Below are 19752 nucleotides of genomic sequence, written 5' to 3'. Positions count from 1 at the left end.
TGAACTCTCTCTCTCTCTCTCTCTCTCTCTCTCTCTCTAAACTTTCGTCTTTTACAGTTTAAGCATGAGAGCTAGAAGATCATGAGAGACAGAGAGAGCGGGTTTTGGCTCCTCGTTCTCTGCTCTCAGCATTCTTCTCATGCCCCACATGAAAGTAGTCTTCCTCCCATTTCCTTCTCTTACCGGCATGGTTTGAGACATCTGTATCGGATATCCCGTACCGGTACATGAGCCAATATTGTATCGGTGAAACGGTATGAGCAAGGTTTTTTTTAGCCCGAGTATTATCTAGGACCCAGGTAGCCCTTAGAAATATATGAAAGATGAAATTTGATAATAAAAAAACAAGTGAAAATATAACGGGAGAATAATTCAGTTTTTGTTTTTGGGTCAAAAGTAATAATTCACTCTATCACTCTGAAATTCCATAAGAAAATTTATAATACAAATATTATATTTTAAATGAAAATATAAATGAAAATGGAGCTCTCATCTTGTATCAAACCTATACGGGATGATAAATATCGGTGTCGGTATCAGTGGCGCCCCCGGATCAGTCAGGACCTGGATCAGATTGGATTGGTGCTGCTTGAGCTTGACCCCACCCATGGCCCCATGGGGACATGTTTAGTCTTGGAATCTTTATTAAAGGCGATGATGATGTAAATAGTGGAGTGGGGACCCACTTTGGTGCTTATGTAATTCTTAAAATGGGTATGGTCAGTGGTGGGCCTGGTGGCTGGAGAGCACCCATTGTGGGGAAAGTAACATGGCTACCGATTTGTTGGTTACGGATGCTTAAATGGAGAATGAATTGGTGGAAATTAATGGAAAGCTTTCCCTTCAATTGGAGTAGAGGGTGTCAAGCAGTCGGTTTGGTCTGGTTATTTATTTATTTATGCGGGAGAGTTTGGTCACTGTGGCCTTTGCATCAGTGTCAACCAATGAGGGAACAAAGAAGCATAAATTATGATGGAATTTTTACTTTTTCATGAGTGATATTTGGATCAGGTTCATATATAAGAATGTTTTTGCACGTTTCTGATATATAAATTAAGAATCTATTAAATGAAGAAAGAGAAAATTGATTCTAAATTCATGGACCAGAGTCGTTCTTGTACGTCTTAGTAAGTGAACCTGAACCGCTCTTGCCATTTCACTTCCTCTATATATGGCCCAAGGGTCATGCTGCCTTTTACGCATCCTTTTTTTTTGGTACACATATAGGGGTCAGGGTGAAATCGAACATGTAGAGTGTTCAGTCTACAAAAATCAAATTGAAAACAATAAACATTGGTCCTATTGGTTTCAATTCGTTATTATGTTTTTTATTTTTATTTTATTTTATTTTATTTTTTAATTATAAAAAATGGGATGAGGTTAGGCATGTCACCAACTATCCTGGAACTAGTGGCTCATCTTATGGGGGGGATTGGGATGTGAAGGGCAAGGGGGATTTTCCAAGGTGGGGGAGGAGAGAGACAGTGTTGGGCATATATAGTGCTAGCGTTAAGGGTGTCAATTTCAAATCTAAACCAAGCTGAATTAATTGGATCGAAATCGAACTGAATTTATTCGGTTCAAATTTGGTTTGAACATGTGAGCATGCTATTTGGTTCGGCTCGATTTAGGGACTATCGGTTCGAATCAAAACCAAACCGAATTGCTCCTATCATTCAAGAGTGTCCTTTGCAAGCTCCTCTTTTTTTTTTTTTTTTTTATACAATTTATCATCACATATTTACAAGCTAAGATAATTTTGGAGTTGGCAATGACCATAAGGCCCATAACTTGAGCCCATTATGGCCTTTGGTCCATCACAATCATGGTTCAAAAGATAAACCGTTTTCATAACCGAATTAAAACTGCATATCATAATCGAATTGGAACCAAAATTTAACCGATTTGAATTGAATTGGTTTGAGTATCTAAATATGGAATCGAGTCGATTTTTGATTCGGTTATGGTCCACCTTATTATCATTTAAAACATAATCAAAATCAAACTGAATAATCGAAACCGAACCGATTGACACCCTTAGTTAGAGTGTCCAGACTTTTCTCATAAAATGTATTAAAATTTATCGGTCCAAACTCCAAACAGTTGGTTTCAGTCTTTTATCAACTTCTAAACACTAAAACCAATGTCGAACCAATAAAGAGTTCATTCAGCTATTGATTTCGATTCGGTCTAATCGGGTAAATTAGGTTGGTCTGCTTAAGCAATTCTTTCCTAGGGAATTTATCAGAAGTAGCAATTTGAAACACCAAGGGAGAAATAAAAAAAAAAAAAAAAGGTTCACCATGTCTGTTGGTCATGAGACTCATGACTCATGAATACTATTTTGTTAGGGAAGTAGTTCTCCACCTGAGAGTGCAACGTATGCTAGTGTTCCCTAAGTCTAATCTTCCTTCTCCCCCTTTCGGAGGCTTAGATGTGTCATTTTGTTAGAAGAGGAGAATTATAGATTCATGGAGGTTCTAACATATGCTTATTTTTCCATTTTATTAATATGCAGGTCCTAGAATCATTCGAACTCGACAGGGATTTGGTTGTAGTCAATCTTAATCAATTGGAACTAACCAACTTAATTCGGTCAGACTCAAAATGCGTAAAAGCAGGCTTAATCAAAATTGACCCCGTCGATTTTAAGTCAATCCGATTGTTTTCAATCGATTCTAATATCATTTTGGAAAACTACACTCTGGCATCGTAGAGATTCCTCTCCCAAATTATAATTAGCATGTGATCCAATTTGATTAATTTTTTTTTTTTTCACACAAACATTCTATAACATCAGGAAAATCTTACTTTATTACTTATTGAGACAAAAAAAGTCTTTAAACACAAGACAACTTGACCTTGATAAAACCCTAAAGAAAAGATCCCAATCTATAGGTTCACAAACATATTTATTTTATTTTTCATTATTTATTATAAATTTATTTAGTTCCTCTTTCTTCTTCTTCTTCTCCTCCCCCATTAAAGCTTTTCAACGAATGCGTCGGCACAAGGTAACACCATCACCAATAGAAATTTGTGAAAGTTCTATACGTGAATCAGAGGCTAAGTAACTGTTTAGCTCCACTATGGATGATCTTTGAATCAGCAAACGCTCAGGCATTCCCTTATTTTCTTCATAAGCAACTGAGCCAAACCATAGAGTATTATCATAAGCAATAACCCCACCAATCTTCACCAGCTTAATCAATCTCTCATGGTATTTGATGTAATTGTATTTGTCTGCATCAACAAATGCAAACTCGAACTCCATTTCTTCACCCTACAAAGCATAAAGACATGAAAATTTACATGAATTTTTTTCATGAAAATGATATTTTACGTAATTTTTTAAAGCTTTACTATTAGTCCATGTGATAGAAGATCGCGCAAGCATTTGATTGATATAATTTCAGCTTAAAATAAGTAGAGAAAGTAGTTAAAATATTTTATGTTCATCTCCATTTGATGGAATTTTGGTAATTGTAATTTTACTTACATTGGACGAAAATTTGGCCATTGAGATATATGTAGAGTTTTCCATTATATGCACTAACTCATGTACTGCCAAGTGGCAAATAATGAAGTGTTATATTTTAGTGACATAGTGTCACCTAAAAGGATCTTTAAAATAAATAGTGGACGTCTGCTGGGTTGGCCATGGTGGAGGATTGGCCCGTTCCCAACCTGATCTCGGGCTTGAGATTGTCCAATCTGAGCCCATTTAAAAGAAAAAATTTATGCCTACAGCTTAGCACAGGTTTTCCCAGTTCAGTTGAGTTGGGTTGGGTTGTGTTGGGTAGGGAATGAATGTAGATTTCCATTCTGAATGATATGGACAGCATCATCCAGCACAAATAAATCCAAACAAGTAAATCATATCTATAAAGTGCAATGCAAAAATAACTTACCCTTTTGTTTTAAAAGACCAAGTTTCTCTCCATTCATGGTGAAGAGGGAACCTCTTTATCACCGCATCTGACCCTTTGATTAGACTAGATAAGGGTATTTGAGATCATAAACAATAGAGGGAGGGGGAACTAAATAATGAATCTAGAGTCCAATCATAATGTCACAACACCAATGGTGTGGAGGGTGAAGGAAAACTTAGTCCTATTCTATATAATAAATCCAAAATCAGTTAATTAGACCATGAAATAAACCCAACACAACTTTGTGTTTTATTTTTTCAGCCCAATCCAACAAGAGGCCCAAAGTATCAGCCCACTTATTGGGATTTCGTTGGGTTGGGCTTGGATAGGTTTTTGCCTAACTCACCCAAATCATTTGGTCAAACCAACCAAACTAGGGTTTTGAATAGATATGGCACAGATCATGAATTTATGGAACTTTAGAATAAGAAAAGACAGAAAAAAAAATTTATTAGGACTTACACTAGCCAACATCTCATCTAAAACTGGCATTGCCAATGATTCCATAAAGTTGATCTTGTGTTCCACACCAGCCTTTTTAATGAATGGCAATCCAGTCTCATAGGCTTCTCTACTTGGGTCAATTGCTGTTATCTGCCAAGATAAAATCATCCATATATTGTTATTAAAAAATTTAATTCACTTAAAAATATTAAACTTGTAGCTATAGGGGAGGTGAAAGATGCTTTATTTGAGAAATTGAAAATTTTGCTTGAACTGTGTTTGATATGTATTTTCGGAATAGATTTTAGGTCTAAAACGCATTCTAAAGTGAGAAATTAATGGATCGAGAATAATGAAGCACCATTAATATGCAAGGTAGGTTCTCATACCTTGACATCATCTCCCAATGCAAGGGCAGTAGTTAGAAGAGAATAACCAGTGAAAACTCCGATCTCGATCGTCTTCTTAGGGTTCATAATCTTCAAAAGCATTGACAAGAACTGCCCTTCATCAGCTGGGACCAACATCTCGCTCCTATACACACGCACATACATGAATAAGAGAGTTATCATCAATGGCTTCTTTTCCTAGTTAAAAAGATCACCATAGAATCCCCAACCCTCTCTCTTCTCAAGTTAGGACTTACTTGTAGCCAAATTTGTCAATAGTGGCTTGCCTTATCTCCTTGAGCTGCTCATGCTCTCTTGGATAAACACTTGTTTCCAAGATGTACTGCAAAATAAAAATAAAAAAGGTTTAAGGTGATAGTAGAACAGATACAAAAAAGCTAGAAAATTTCTATCTTCATATGCTTCACATGATGACTAGCATATACTTGGGGAGAAATACAAACTGTGAAGTAGTCAACTTTTTCATATATTGTATGGTACTGTAAAGGATGGGGAAAGGGACTACAGACCTCTACAAGGGATTCACTTTGAAGGAGACACTTGGCAAAAGCATCACCACTAGCCATGCTAAAAACTTGGAAGAAATCTTCCTTTTTCTCTAACAATGCTTCCTGTAACAGATGCTCTCTTTGTCAAGGAGAAGAGAAGAGTGAACCTTATAAATTTCAATTGATGCCCAAGGGCTTATATATGCTTTTTATTATTTGTATATTCTGTCATCTCCTGCCGGCCATACCCTTCAACCCCATTTCACACCATCCCTGTTGTGTGAGGATCACCTCTATGGTGTGGTGGTGTGGTCCTCGTAGTGTGGAGGACCACACTCATGGATGGTGTGAAATGGAGTTGGAGGGTTCTGCCAGCTTGAGAGGATCCAAATTCGGATGGAACCCCAATCCTCTCACCAGCTGAAACCCTCAAATCTCATCTCACACCAATGGTTGGGTGTGGGGATCACCTCTGGGTGTGGTCCCTACACCCCATGGATGGTGTGAGATGGGGTTGGAGTGTACAATCCGCTGGAGAGGATCCAATTTAAAATCTCATGAATGACTCTGAAATTTGTATTATCCTCCATAGTGGATGATATAATAGTCCCTTGAGAAAAACAATAATATGCATCCAAAGATGTGAGTTTTGAAGATTAACAGATCAGTGAAAGTGTTTCAGTTCAGTTCAACTCCATTAAGTCTTATTGCAACAAAATGGGTTTTGAAGTTTAACAGATCAATGCAAGTGTTTCAGTTCAGTTCAACTCCATTAAATCTTACCGCAACAAAATGGATACTGTTGCCATTGCTACAGATTTGTTTACATGTTCAATGATCAATGTATCAAGATCTAATGTTAGATGGGTCCCACATAAGAGATTTGATGGAGGGTAAATATTAATTAACTTGACTTAGATGGGTCCCATGTAAGAGATTGAATGGAGGGCACGACTAATATTTAACTTGACTGCTTCATCCAATTATGTGCTCTATTTCTTTAGGTCTGGATTAGTCAGTTAGGTTTTAGTACCCATCAAGCAGGCCTGACCCATGCAGGCCTCATACTTAGGGGTGTCAACGGTCCGGGTCGGTGCGGTTTCGGTCCGGTTCCACCGGTTTCGGTGTGAGTTTGGAAGTGACCGAAACCGACCCAATAAGGATTTATCGGTTTCGGTCCGGTGTCGGTTTCGGTGCGGTTTGGGTTCGGGTTGGTACCGGTTTGGATTTATTAGGTTCATTTCGGTTTGGATCGGTTTTTTAAACCGGTATGGAGCCATTAGGAAACAACCAAATGATGAATTGTTGAACTTCGATTTCTTAAATCGATTTGTAACCGGGTTGGTTTTGATTTTTGGTCTAGTTTGAATTAGATTTTCCATACAAATGTATACAAAACTATTCAAATTTTAATTTTTTTAATGAATTTTGGAGTGTTTCGGTTTCTTACCGGTTTGGTTTCGGTTTCGGTCCGGGTTTTGAGCCGGTTTCGATTTGGTTTCGGGTTCATCCGGTTTTCGGTGCGGTTGGTTTGGTTTTGGGGTTACAATACTTGAAACCGAACCGAACCAATAAGGCTTCGGTTCGGTTCGGTCCGGGTTGTTATCGGTTCGGTCCGGCCGGTTTTACCGGTTCGGTTTAGGAATTGACACCCCTACTCATACTTATATCTTTAAGTTCAGATTAATATATGGAGATAGAAAGCTTCATATTTGTTTCAAGAATATCTCCCATTTTCTTTGACTATATTTGTTGGAAATTTTGGGTGATTTAAGGCAATCCATCACTATGAGATGATGAGAGAGTGTTTTGGGTTTCTAATGATTAATACAGGAACCCTAATGGAGATCAATCATTATTATTATTGCTTTTAGGGTTTGAGTGATCACCATTCATTAAGGTGTCCAAATCTTATATTAATCAAACCCTACTAGCTTATTTGTCTTTTCCACTTTTAGCCAAGGGTCCTTCAAGTGAGATCTTTGTTTTAGATGTGATGTGATGTGATTAGAACATATCTTAATTAACAATTGATGAGAAAAGTTGGTGAATCCTCTCAAGAACATAAATTGGTGAATCCTCTCAAGGACATATGTGATTAGATCATATCTTCGTTTTTCTTTTTCTCATACCAGAAAAAAAAAAAGGTGCAAGCATTTCTCTTTCACTATAATTAGAGACATATATATAAAAGATGATCCTTTTAATAAAGATTATATCTTTCTTGCATGGCTCATAATATTCCACCAACCGCATTAACTTGAGTTGTCACATCAGCCCCACGTGGAGGTGTAAATGGGCCGGGTTCGGGGCAAATCACCCAAATCAAATCGTATCCTTCTCCAAGACAGTACTCCTAATTAACCATATAAATCCACACTCGACTTCTAAAGAAGCAATGGGTGAGGCCTGGCGGGTCAAGACCCAAAGTGGGTCCATTTGCTTCTTTTTTTTTTAGGGGGGTTGGGGGGACCCGAGTTGAGCCAATATTCCTAAACCAAATCCACAGTCACAACTTTTAAGGAAGCAAATGGGTGAGGCCTGCGGGGTCAAGACCCAAAAATGGACAACTAGCATTTGGGTTCCTCTCTTGAGCGGTGATCATTCAGGTCTTGCTCATAGCTACTTAGGCAATTGCCACGTGTCTAGGCGACGATGCAACAATGCCTAACACCTCTTTCTCCACATCTCTATCGGTGCCTCGTTCTCCTTGCCTTGTTGGTGCTATTGGATCGTCATTTAAACACATGATTATCGCCCAAGTAGCTATCAACCAACTTGAACAATCATCGCTAAGGAGAGGAGCTAGATCCAGGTCACAGAGGTGTCAAAGATATGAAGTACTATAGAAGGGGAATAAAAGGGGAAGAAGATAATGCCACGTGGGCAATAACTAGGAGAATAGGGCAAGGGGGATCCATTCGGGGATCTGATTCCTCTCTGTCTAATATGCATCGAAAGATTGGGAGGATCTGAGCACACATCCCTAAGTCCCTCCTAACCGTCCAAGATGCATTAGGCAGGTTGGGACGTTGGAGAGGATCCTAACGTTCCATTCGGAGGGAATCGACTTACCTCTTTACATTGGTTGTCGTGCTTGTAGCATTATCCGCATTGACTTCGCTGGTGTATGTATCTAGCCTATGCTGCAATTGCATGAGAGCATGGCCCAAGCAAACTCCTTGTTGGTGCATCTCATATATTTCAAACCTGGGAGCAACCTCTGGCAAGGTGATGCCACGAGCCACCAAATCAAGGGGGTATGGGCAATCCATCCATTATCTTTGATAGGTTGTCAGCCGATGGATCCTCATAGGTTTCGATTGGGCGTAATCGATATTCGTAAGTTTTGACTTCTGATTGAGCCTAATCAGTTCTTAGGTTTCATTTGAGTAACTTGAGTTTAATTAGTTCCCATCAATTTAAGGCTCCGTAGTACTATTGCATCAGTTAATTAATTGAGCGTCATAGGCTAAGCGTTGGCTATATAACCTTTGGCCTGTAACAGATTGTTCTGGTCTGGTTTAATGCTATGGGCCAACTTTTGACATCCCTAACCTTTGGCCTGATTTATCCTCGCTACGCCAGTGTGGGGTTTGAGCCAACCCTAGGTCACATGGGATAAAAATCTGAATCCATCATAAAACTGATCAGTTTAATCTCATCCTCAACAGATGTAAGGGCCCACTTTTGTTACCTCACTTGTGCAAATTACAATAACATTATCCCCTAGAGAGAACATTTCACATTGCCTTGGTTCATTACCTTTTGCCCGCTACTTTTACATTGGATACCAGGCACAAAGACCGATAGAACTTTTGTGGGCCTAGGCCCACTTACTTTATTGGAACCCTCTTTGACCCCACCAATGACCACTTTGGCCCAGCTTGCACTAGTTAAAGAGGATTTGGCTTGGGTTAATTTAAAGCCCATGGTGTGGGACTTCTTACCCCAAGGCCTTTTCCCCATTCCTTCCAATCTTCTTTTATACTCTTTTAGTGCTTCTGAAGTATGGAAAATATGATTAACATATAGAAAACAGTTTCCAGAGTTTCACTCATTTGGATCCATATAGTAAATGGAATGCATTAAAAATACATATATAGAACCATATTATAAGTGGCATTTTATAATTCTGCTTCTCTAATTTGGGAAGGAAAAGATATAAATTATTATATATACATGAGTATAATAGACTCTTTTTCTTTTCTTTTGGAATAATGAAGCACAGAGTGCAGATTTCAACATGTGCCCTCTCAAAATGTGAGGCCCACACTAACACATTCTCATGTTCCAACCTATGTGGGCCTCATGCATAGTTTTAGTTCACGGTATCAGAACAAGTATTGATCAAATCTGAAATCAATATCGGTATATATAAGAAGTTTTTGCCCTCATAGATATTAATATTAACAAGGATTTTGACTTGATATCTTCGATACCGATACAATCGGCTGATCCAATATCCATGCATAAACCCTTGGCCTCATATGGATGGTATCATTCTCTGCAATACAATTGGTGTGACGTGTGGATTCCTTCCCAGACTAGCATTGTGAGGAATCTACTCTCACTTTTTTTTCCCCACTAGCATTGTATACTCCTCAATAATAGAAAATCATGTAGGTGATTGTCTATCCAAAAGCATCTCTCGTGTAAAAAATTAAATAAAAGGGTAATTGACACTATGGTCTGGATCAACTAATTGGTCCAATGGATTGGACCAAACCCCACCAATGAGGTCAACTTTTTTTTGTCTTTATGTGAACCAGACCAATTTGTGATCCTTGTTATCAGATCATTTGCGATCCGTGTTTCATGATGTGATATGAAAGGTGGTCCATATAATTAATTGGAACAAGTAGATATGGAGGATGGGAAGTTTGGACTGTGTAGAGTAGTCGGGAGGGAGTCCCTTTACCGACAGTGAGCTCTCCTCTTAGGCCTAAGTCTCTTTAAGCCATATTTCACCACTCCTCTCGGATCCGGCTTCTCTCCTTAGTGTCCATTGTCTAGGTTGATTAATAGCTATTTGGACGAGCGACACATGGCGAGGCGATGATCCGATGATCTAAGAAAGGTACAGAAAATGAGGCACTGACAAAGGGTTGGAGAACGAAGCGCCAAGAACCGTTGGATCATCGCTTTACCACGTTTTACTCATCCAGGTAACTATGGACAAGACCTGGTGATAGACGCTAAAGAGAGGAGCCGAATCCCTCCTCCCTTCCAATAAATAAAAATCCGTAAGAGAATCAATTATCTTACCTTTCTTTCATCCTTTTAAACCCTTGCACAGAAGGAATGGAATGTGAAATTAGAGAAGTCAGTTGTGAAGTACAAATAAGGAGAGTGAATGGGAGGACTTATAATAGTTAATCAGTTACCTTGTTTAGGAACGTAGTAGCTACTATTTGGGACACACATAAATGCATTAAGAATTAAGAGGCCACACAGGTTGTTGAGAAGCGTATGCCCCTCTGAAATTGTATTGAATTCCATGATTCAATTATATGGAATCGTACGTGGTATCGACTTCTACTCATCGGAATTCATGGAATCGGATAAAGCTTTATGAAATTGGAAAGAAAAAGTAACAGTTTTTCGAAATTTTTTTAACATTTTGATGTTTTTGATGTTGGAATTTATGTCTTGTATTCTATAGTCGTCCATGTAATTATTATTGAGCTTGTATATATTTAAGCCGGTTTTAGATATAATTCCTACATATGTAATACTGTTTTTTTTAATATTATGATCACTGTAAGAAAACCCCTAAATATAAACAACGGAGCAAATTTTGAGGTGAAGAGTGGTGTAAAATGTTTTTCTACCTTAATAATAAATTCTTTGGTTCTACGGGTGGATGTAGGCATTCCTATTGAACCACATCAAATTCCTCGTATCGTGTGTGAGATTTTTATTTTAAATTTATTTTTGCCTACTCTGTCTTAATTTGTAGGGGAGGAGGGAAGATGAGTAAAGGTCTCATATCGGAATTGAAACCGAAGACCTAATCCAATTTCAGACCGAATACCTTGAACTTAATCCAACCAATTATGATAAAGTTACATCCTGGATCTAAAATGATTGTTTATAATTCGGTTCAATCCAAATCTAGATCTATGTCAAGAATTGGTAATTCTAACCAAAACTGCACTGAATAACTTGTTGTAACTTTTTCTTCTTTTGGAAACTAAAAACTCGACGTAACTTAAATAGAAACCTGATGTAATCAATCACTTAAATCATCATATAGAATTATAGTTATAGTCTAATTTTAAAACCCTCTTTTTTTTTTTAAGTTTTAATTGCACTCATGAATCGTGAGTTAACTTATAACTGTATCTTATTTATCCAAATAATAATAATAATAATAATAATAATAATAATAATAATAATAATAATAATAATAATAATATAAGTTTTAATTGCACTCATGAATCGTGAGTTAACTTATAACTGTATCTTATTTATCCAAATAATAATAATAATAATAATAATAATAATAATAATAATAATAACCGAATTTAAAACTGGGTACTATAACTAGATAAGAACCAAATACAAAACCCGAATAGGAATCAGAACCATACCAAAACCAGATAGGTTCAATATGAGTACCGACTTTTAGAACCAAGATGGGATCTGGTCCGATTATGGATCACACTAACACTCATTGGAACCAAAATCAGAATTGAATCGAATACCTGATTCTAGACCGATTGACACCCTTATGTGAGGGCCACGAGGCTTGGGTGCCTCCTGATAGGATGGACTTTACCACACCCCTAGGAAGTACTCACTACCAATTGCGCTAAGCAATTATTCTCTTCTTCTTTGTGTTCGTGCATACATTCTCAATATTAGATTCATAAAACTTCAGAATCTCCCTCGGTCCCTCCTAGAGAAATTTCATTGATTTTTCTACTATTTTAGTTACAAAAACAAGTATACCATAATCAGAAAATCAGATATAACAATCATGGCTATTCAAAAGAGAATAGAAGAAATTGGCTTGGAATCAGAATTGGATTCAGCCAATTTCATTTCCAATTCCTCAAACCATATCACCCACTACATAGCTTTGCCGTGGAAAAAAAGTTGTTGCAAAAGAAAATTCATTGGCGTGAAAACTAATTTATGGGTGGAGAGTGGGGACCCAAACAGATACAATTTTTGTTGAATTTATTACTCAATTTCCTAAAAATGCTTTCGTACCATGAAAGCAATGTTTAAATAATTTTTACCAGCTGTTGGACACTATCAGAACCATAATTTTTACTATCAGAAGTTCAGAACCATATATATATATATATATATATATATATTGGAATGAATGAAACTCAAATGTAGCAATCATTCTCTACCGACCACCCAAATTTCAGTGCTCCTTTGTCGTCCTCATAACTATCCATACCTTTTAACCTTAGTTTTTTACAATGTTGATTCGGTTTACAGCCATAAAGTATCTTTATCTCTCTCTCTCTCTCTAAGATAATGTTTTGATGCAGTACAACCTGGCAAAGGGAATATCTTTTTATAAACAGTGTGACACAAGGAAGAACCTTCTTTGTGTTACCCACTTCCTTCCTCCTTCCCTTTACATTTATTTTTTTTTGGGTAGACTTCCCTTTACATTTTACATTTTTTACTACTCTACTATTTATATCTTTACACCTTATATATCATATATTAACTAATGATGTTTTTGGAGAGAGAGAGATAGGTGAACAGAAATCCTTCTTTATCATATGACACATTTACAAACATTGAAAAATAAAATGAATACTTCATGTTTAATTTATCTCTAATGGTTATACACTTGCTTTATAATTTGTATAATCATCTATTTATTGAAAGACTTAATAATCTCCTAAGGCATAACGACAATTATTTAGTGCAGTTGGTGAAGCTATGGTATATTAAGCCCATGTTCATCAAGAGGTCTCGAGTTCGAGCCTCTTGGTCGTTATATCTCACAAAAAATCCTAACACATAGTTTGTAGTTAGTTAAGAGATAATGATTTTATTTTTGACTGCCATTATTCTAAAAAGTAATGGGAGGAGGTTTTTTGACAAAGCAATGTACAAGATTAATGGTATCATACATGGGAGGGTAGCAATGTCATTTCATATTAAGAGAAAGAGATAGACATAGAGGTGTTAATGTACATATTAGTTACTGTGGGAGGGTAATGATGTTTTTGGAGAGAGGTGTGCGTAAGTTGATCCAGACACCTTGGTTAACTACCAAAAAAAAAATTGTACCTACTCCAACGGCTCAAAGAACCTTTTCCCAAAAGTAATATACTAAATTATCTTAAAATAGATGTATGTTAGTATATTAGAGGTTATTAGCTATGCACTATGAATTCAAGTTGGTTTTTATAAAATATACATATTTTTGAGAATGTCCCTTTGTACAATGGTCGAAAATGTTGATTTTTAGATCATAGTAGTGGCAATTAATCACATTAGAGTCTCTCTCCCTTCCATCTTTACAATCACTTTTAAAAGATCTTCAATCATTTTTGAAAATTACATTGAAGTAGATAAAGATTTGCAATGAAACTTCCCCCCATTCAACCCTTGTACAATATGGAAAAAGGTTCTGCACGACATCAATAGGAGGAAGAATCTACACATCCCACAAATGGTTGCCCTGAAAAAAGTGTTATTCCCATTCAAAGTAAAGAAAGAAGATAATAATAAAAAACTCATAATAGAAAAATCGCGATTCATAAGGAAGTTTCTCCTTACAATATAGTTATAGTAGTAGTAGATATACCAATAGCATGCATTTGTTATGGTAGATGATGATGATGATGACAAAGAAGACAAATTGTCCATAATTTTTTGTTTTATTTTATGAGAGAGGGTTCTCCACGATGGCCAGAGGGGGGTGGGATTTGCTCACCACACCAATTTTATCTTAATAAAAAATATCATTTACAAGGGCCCACATATTCAAAGTTGGAGAGAAAATAACAAAAAAGATCACGTGTGAGGGAAATTGCACTATAGTGTTGTGGGAAAGTTTTTTTTTTTTGTTAGAATTCGAGGTGTCATCATCCAATGACTCACACAATTGTTTCTGTAACTAAGTTTAGTTTATATCTATTGGAAAAGGACGTACATGCGAGTGACATATACATCACCCTCATACTTTGTATACAAACCGTGAGGTATTATCTCCTATTATATTGACGTGCGAGATTCCAATACATGCAAGTGACAAGTAGATCCCATTCTCTATTTCTATTTATCTAATCGTATCTTCCAATGTTTGGCATGTAGCATGCGTAAGAATAAATGAATGTCAAGCTTATGAGTAATTTAAACTCTGTTACTAACCAAATTCTTTGTATATTTTGGGTCAGTTCTATACATAAACCCTAAAATCTATGTCTTCATCTTGTATTAGCTAGGCTTTCATCTTCATTAATTAAGACAAAACCCCACAAATTAACACAAAAAAGTTGTTGAACTGCTAAGATGTTAGCATTTTGTCCAAAAGGGACTGAAGGAGTTAGGGCACAACTGGGTTAGCTTCCAAACTGATTCAATCTTCAGTTAAAAAAAAATTGAAGATTAGGTTGTAATATATAAAGTCCAAACCTGAAAGTAATTAATTAACTAATCTAATCTTATTCCTAATTAATTGATTTTGTTAGGCAGTAGCCATTGATAACCTGGTTCAATTTCTTATCTAATGTGAATTGGAATCCAAATCTCTATGGACCAATTTCTTTAGTACTATCCTGAGTCCCTGATTAGCTGTCAAGCAGGAAATGACGGTGGCTGGTCCTCCGGTTGACCCGTGGTCCATAGTGATTAGATCCGGTTCATTGCGTTGGATTCATCTTTCTTTTAATTTTCCTTTTGGATTAACTTGAAATGGGGGAAAAGAATCTTTGGGTGACTAATGATCAGAGATTGAGAAAGCCTTTCCCAAATATTTTTACTCCCCGGTGATTGAGGCAGGGATGATGCCGATAAAAAAGATGCTTTTACTAAAAAATCAATTGGATTGATTCACACCCCTCACTTAGAATTGAAAATCTGAGGGGAATCTTGAGATCAAGGCTTTGATCCAATTCAATGGGTGGAAGCATCTGTTTGCCAAGTGGAAGAATGATCTGACAATTTTAATTTGATTGGATATTTCAGAAAATGATCTATAAATTTGAATGTTTAATTTCAAACTAAAATTCAATCATATGCTCATTGATTCTAATTGTATATCCATGAACCCCTTAGGAAGTGATAGGCTTAATCGATCAATTTTGATTGGAAATGGCTGAAGCCAATTTAGATTTTTAGTTGATTTGAAACAAATAATTCATATTGCACTTTAGGGTTATGGTAGAATCTGAACAAATTTTTATCGATTTTGAAATCAGCTAGTATTGATATGGGTTTTTCTCTGCAAACCCTAATTTATCCACAATCGATCTATCATATGGTGTCTACTCACACTTTTTATCCCACGAGTTGCTATATGTTGGGATATTGAGAGGAAAACTTAGGTCCATTTATTGTCTTCTTTAAATTTTGGATGAAAGTATATACTTTCAATTCGACAATGATACAAATATAAATATATGAGATCAAACCTTCTCCCCATCTCAAGAAGAGCCTACACTTCTCCTTCCTAGTTGATCTTGTTCTTTGAAATGATTGTCAAATATGAGGCAACGAGCAATAGCGAAACCTTCGTTGACGTGTAGAGTCAAGTGTGATAAATCAACATGAGAATAAAGAATGTTAAGATGTTGGAAAGTATAGAGATATAATTCTTCATTGATTAAATTCGATTTTTGATGCCTCCATAAATTTTAGCAGTTATTTCCACGAAATGTAGTTTTACTATCTATTATCCAAATAATAAAAAGAACATTTCCATTTTAAGCTTTAGAGAAAAATTCTTGAATCCTTACTTCATTAGGAACGATCGTGAACCGTCGTTTTAGCTTAATGGCTTAAGGAATGAAGATAAAAGTCTTCAATCATAGCTTTCTCTCTCTCTCTCTCTCTCTCTCTCTCTCTCTCTCTCTCTCTCTCTCTGTCTCTGTGTCTGCCGACGATAACTGAATTTGTCCTTTACGCAATTAAAATCTGAGGAGGAAAGATTATCGGTTTTGAATGACACGTGTCTCCAAATACCGCGTTAAGGTGTCTTGTGAATAGTGTGAGACAGACATATGTACAGTAAGATCCTCGTCACTGCACCCCGAATCCAGCGTCTAAAGGAAGTCTAAAACCCACAAAACATGCAATTGCAAGGACACGTGGACAATGTGGGACCATGTGTCGACACTTTTTGGCTTTTCCCACTTCGTGCCGTTGCTGTGACTCTGTAAAACAGTAAGTACGTAGTACGAAGCAACGGTCAGCACTCAGCAGTCAGGGGCTTGTGAAGAAAGCTTAGACATTGGGGTATGGGCTGTGTTGGGTTGGCCCCACCGTGAGGTTCTGTGAAGCTATCATTTACTATTATCTGTCTGATTCTCTTTCCACCCCTCCATCTCAGTTTTTAGGGCTTTTTCTCCCTTTTTTCCTCATTCAGCCTTTCTCCCTTACATCACCATCACATGGGTGTGATGTGACATTGCATATATTATTATTATTATTATTATTATTATTATTATTATTATTATTATTATTTTAAAAAAGTATGAAAAAGAAAATAACAGCTAAGGCTTGGTTTGGTAATGATTGAAAACATTTCTGAAATTTTTTTCGTTCCATTGAAACACAAAAACAGAATAAAACGTTTAATGCATTATAGATGAATTTTCTTTTTTTACAATAAAAAGTGGAAAAAGAATAGTAGAAACTGTAATTAATGGAACGACAAATAGTTATTCCATCTTTCCAATTTAGTTCCAAATAAAAAGAAAAAAAAAATTATTTGGGGGATTTTAAGGAAATCATTCCTGATAAACTTATCTTATACCCTAGTTCTGCATTTTTCATAATTTCATGTACAGAGAGGAGAGAAGACCTACGTTTTGAAACCGTTCCAAAAACAAATTCACCAAAGGCCCTTTTTTCGTTTAAAAACGACGTTTTGACCTAGGAACTTAAATTTTCGTTTTTGATACAAAACGTCGTTTCTGAAACATAAACATTACCAAACGCAACCTAAGAGACTCAAACTCAAGACTTTCCGTCGAACATGGGTTTTGTGCCAAAGTATTGATATTGAATGATCAATATATCTGATAATCTTTATTGGTTTGGCAAGTCTCCGATCTTGATACTTGGTTGATTGAATGGTCAATATAAATGATCGATCTATTCCAAACTATAATCATTTTGGGGATGGCCAAATACCCATTCTAATCTTATGCATTAAATCCATGTTTGCATACCACATCTGCACCAGCCGTGCTAAACAATTGTTGTTACATTGCATACATATAACTTTGTGTAGTTAGTGTAATTAATAATATACATGGTTTAAGGTACTGAATACGGATTGGTCATATGGGATTATTCTAATTGATATCGATAAAGGTCAATCCAAAATTGATGATACCTTTCCTATCACATACAAAATAATAGTATGGCTAAGGCTATGTTTGGTTATAAGGGGAATTAAAGAGAATGGAAGTTAAATTTTCATACTTAAAAAAGAAATATATGTAATCAGTACCTGTGTGACTTTAACATTAACTTCAAATCATTCCATATTTGATTATAAAATTTCCATTTCACTTGGCATCATTTACCCTTTGCTATAATATGTAAAATAAACATGTAAAATGCATCATTACTAAATATGATTAAAAAAGTTAAGTAATTTATACAATCATATGGGACAATGATTATAAACATTTATTTTTAAAATATGAAAATTTTATTTTCCTTCCTTTTAAATTCCCATTGCAATCAAACGGAGCCTAAGAAAAAACCTATCAAAACCCCGACTTTTATCTATGTTAATCCGTATTAGTTTCATACTTATTTTTAAGATGGTCAATACCTAATCTAATACCGTGAATTAAATCCATGATAATGTAGTATAGTGTAGTGTAATATTTAAAAACTGTGAAAGTGAAGTACCACTGTAAAAAATGACGCAATGTCACCCACATTTGACGATTGTATCAAAGAATGAGACTTGACGTGATGAGACAAGTGCCCACCATCTGATCTTCCGTTCTTTAAAATTGATCGATATTGTTTTGTTACCATCACTCATTTTTCTCCTGTAGCTTACTAGCTTTTCTGACTGCTTAGAGGTCTAATCAATTTATATTTTAACATTCTAGAACCCTAAGTAGATGTGTAATACAAGTCTTCTACTCTAATACTCTGACCAGGGAAAAATGGACATTTCACTCATCTAAAGATTTTTTTTTCCCCTTACATGTCTCAAGTATCGGTATAAATTTCGTTATCAGTATCTATTAAATGATGAACGGTCCAATTCAACTTGATCCGATTTATCGGATGGATATGATATTGAACCATTGATCCATGCCGATATGGAAAAAGTCGACGGCAGTAATTTTGGTAATTGTGAACTTTACAAAATAATTTAGAAAGGAAAAGTTAAAAAGTGATGGTGGAGGAGACAGAGTAGAGACTGGAGAGTATGGTGAAAAAACTTGATGGCCACATCCGCAGCCGATGCGCTGACTTTTAAATAATGTTTTTTCGTCAACAGAGATGTGTAGATGTGTGACAGAGGCCTGTAGGTGCAGGACGTCGGTGCTTGACATTCATGCTACAGTAACGCCTAAATACTAAAAAGACCTCACTCCCTCAGTCACCATTTATTAATCTATTACAACTATATGCGGATATGCCTCGTTCACATTACCTATTTAAAATATTATTATTAAAAAAAGGAATCGTTGCCAGGCTACATGGCTCTGCAGCAGGAAGGTCAATGAGCCTCTAGATCATCTGAAGATGCAATGAGCATTTGGTGATTAAGAATCCCTTGAGATGTGGGTTCAAATACTTTCCAACCATTAGATGCTCACTCTATTAATGTAATGGCTGTAGAGGATCCAAATTCACCCAATAAAAGTATGGAGGTATGGATGGAATTTTTTATTTTACAATGGTGGAGTGATAATTTCGCCCTTCCAGTGCTTAGGTATAGGCACAGCATAATATGACAACTTTCGGGGCACCAATAACACCTCCAGCTCTTTATCTCTTTCACAAGGACAGAAGAGTCATTTCCTTGAGGAGAGAGAGAGAGGCAGGGCATAGTGATCGTTTCCTATGAAGAGAGAGATGGAGAGCCAGAGGTACACTCTCTCTCATATTATCTATTATTATTATAATAGTTGCCTCGACTCTTGAGAAAAAAGAGTAAATGGGGTTCTGCCAAGTGTCATAACCAGCCAGCTATAATAGGCATATCTCTCTCACACCCACACCCACACCCACACCCAGAAAGAAAAAACAAAAGGTAGGAAAAACTTTAGAAGAAGATGCTCCCCTATCGGC

General features: G+C 36.3%; 1 protein-coding gene across 2 annotated transcripts; it reads right to left on the bottom strand.

Moving 5' to 3' along the window:
* Positions 1 to 2796: 2796 nt before the first annotated feature.
* On the bottom strand, positions 2797 to 5488 carry LOC122074662 (caffeoyl-CoA O-methyltransferase-like). 2 transcript variants are annotated; one of them, XM_042639584.1, is made up of 5 exons: positions 5296 to 5470; positions 5023 to 5108; positions 4766 to 4910; positions 4395 to 4526; positions 2797 to 3283 (listed from the first exon to the last, which is right to left on the bottom strand). In XM_042639584.1, exons 1-5 carry the CDS (start codon positions 5350 to 5352, stop codon positions 2993 to 2995), a joined length of 711 nt encoding a protein of 236 aa, XP_042495518.1. In that variant the 5' UTR covers positions 5353 to 5470; the 3' UTR covers positions 2797 to 2992. The 2 variants fall into 2 exon arrangements, with proteins under 2 accessions (XP_042495518.1, XP_042495519.1); XM_042639585.1 differs by lacking the exon at positions 4395 to 4526 and having other exon boundaries at positions 5296 to 5488.
* Positions 5489 to 19752: the final 14264 nt, after the last annotated feature.

This window comes from Macadamia integrifolia, chromosome 3 (genome assembly GCF_013358625.1).
Source record: "Macadamia integrifolia cultivar HAES 741 chromosome 3, SCU_Mint_v3, whole genome shotgun sequence".
NCBI classification, from domain to species: domain Eukaryota; kingdom Viridiplantae; phylum Streptophyta; class Magnoliopsida; order Proteales; family Proteaceae; genus Macadamia; species Macadamia integrifolia.
Note: the sequence above shows the minus strand (reverse complement) of the source record. Positions and strands in the feature narration are given on the sequence as shown.

What these genes read in the sequence shown, in the direction of transcription:
- LOC122074662 (XM_042639584.1), bottom strand. Translation starts at nt 5,352, where the DNA reads ATGGCTAGTGGTGATGCTTTTGCCAAGTGTCTCCTTCAAAGTGAATCC. An exon ending in ATTGACAAATTTGGCTACAA is followed by an intron (nt 4,911 to 5,022) that starts GTAAGTCCTAAC and finishes GCGTGTGTATAG; the next exon opens with GAGCGAGATGTTGGTCCCAG. An exon ending in TAGATGAGATGTTGGCTAGT is followed by an intron (nt 3,284 to 4,394) that starts GTAAGTCCTAAT and finishes TATGCTTTGTAG; the next exon opens with GGTGAAGAAATGGAGTTCGA.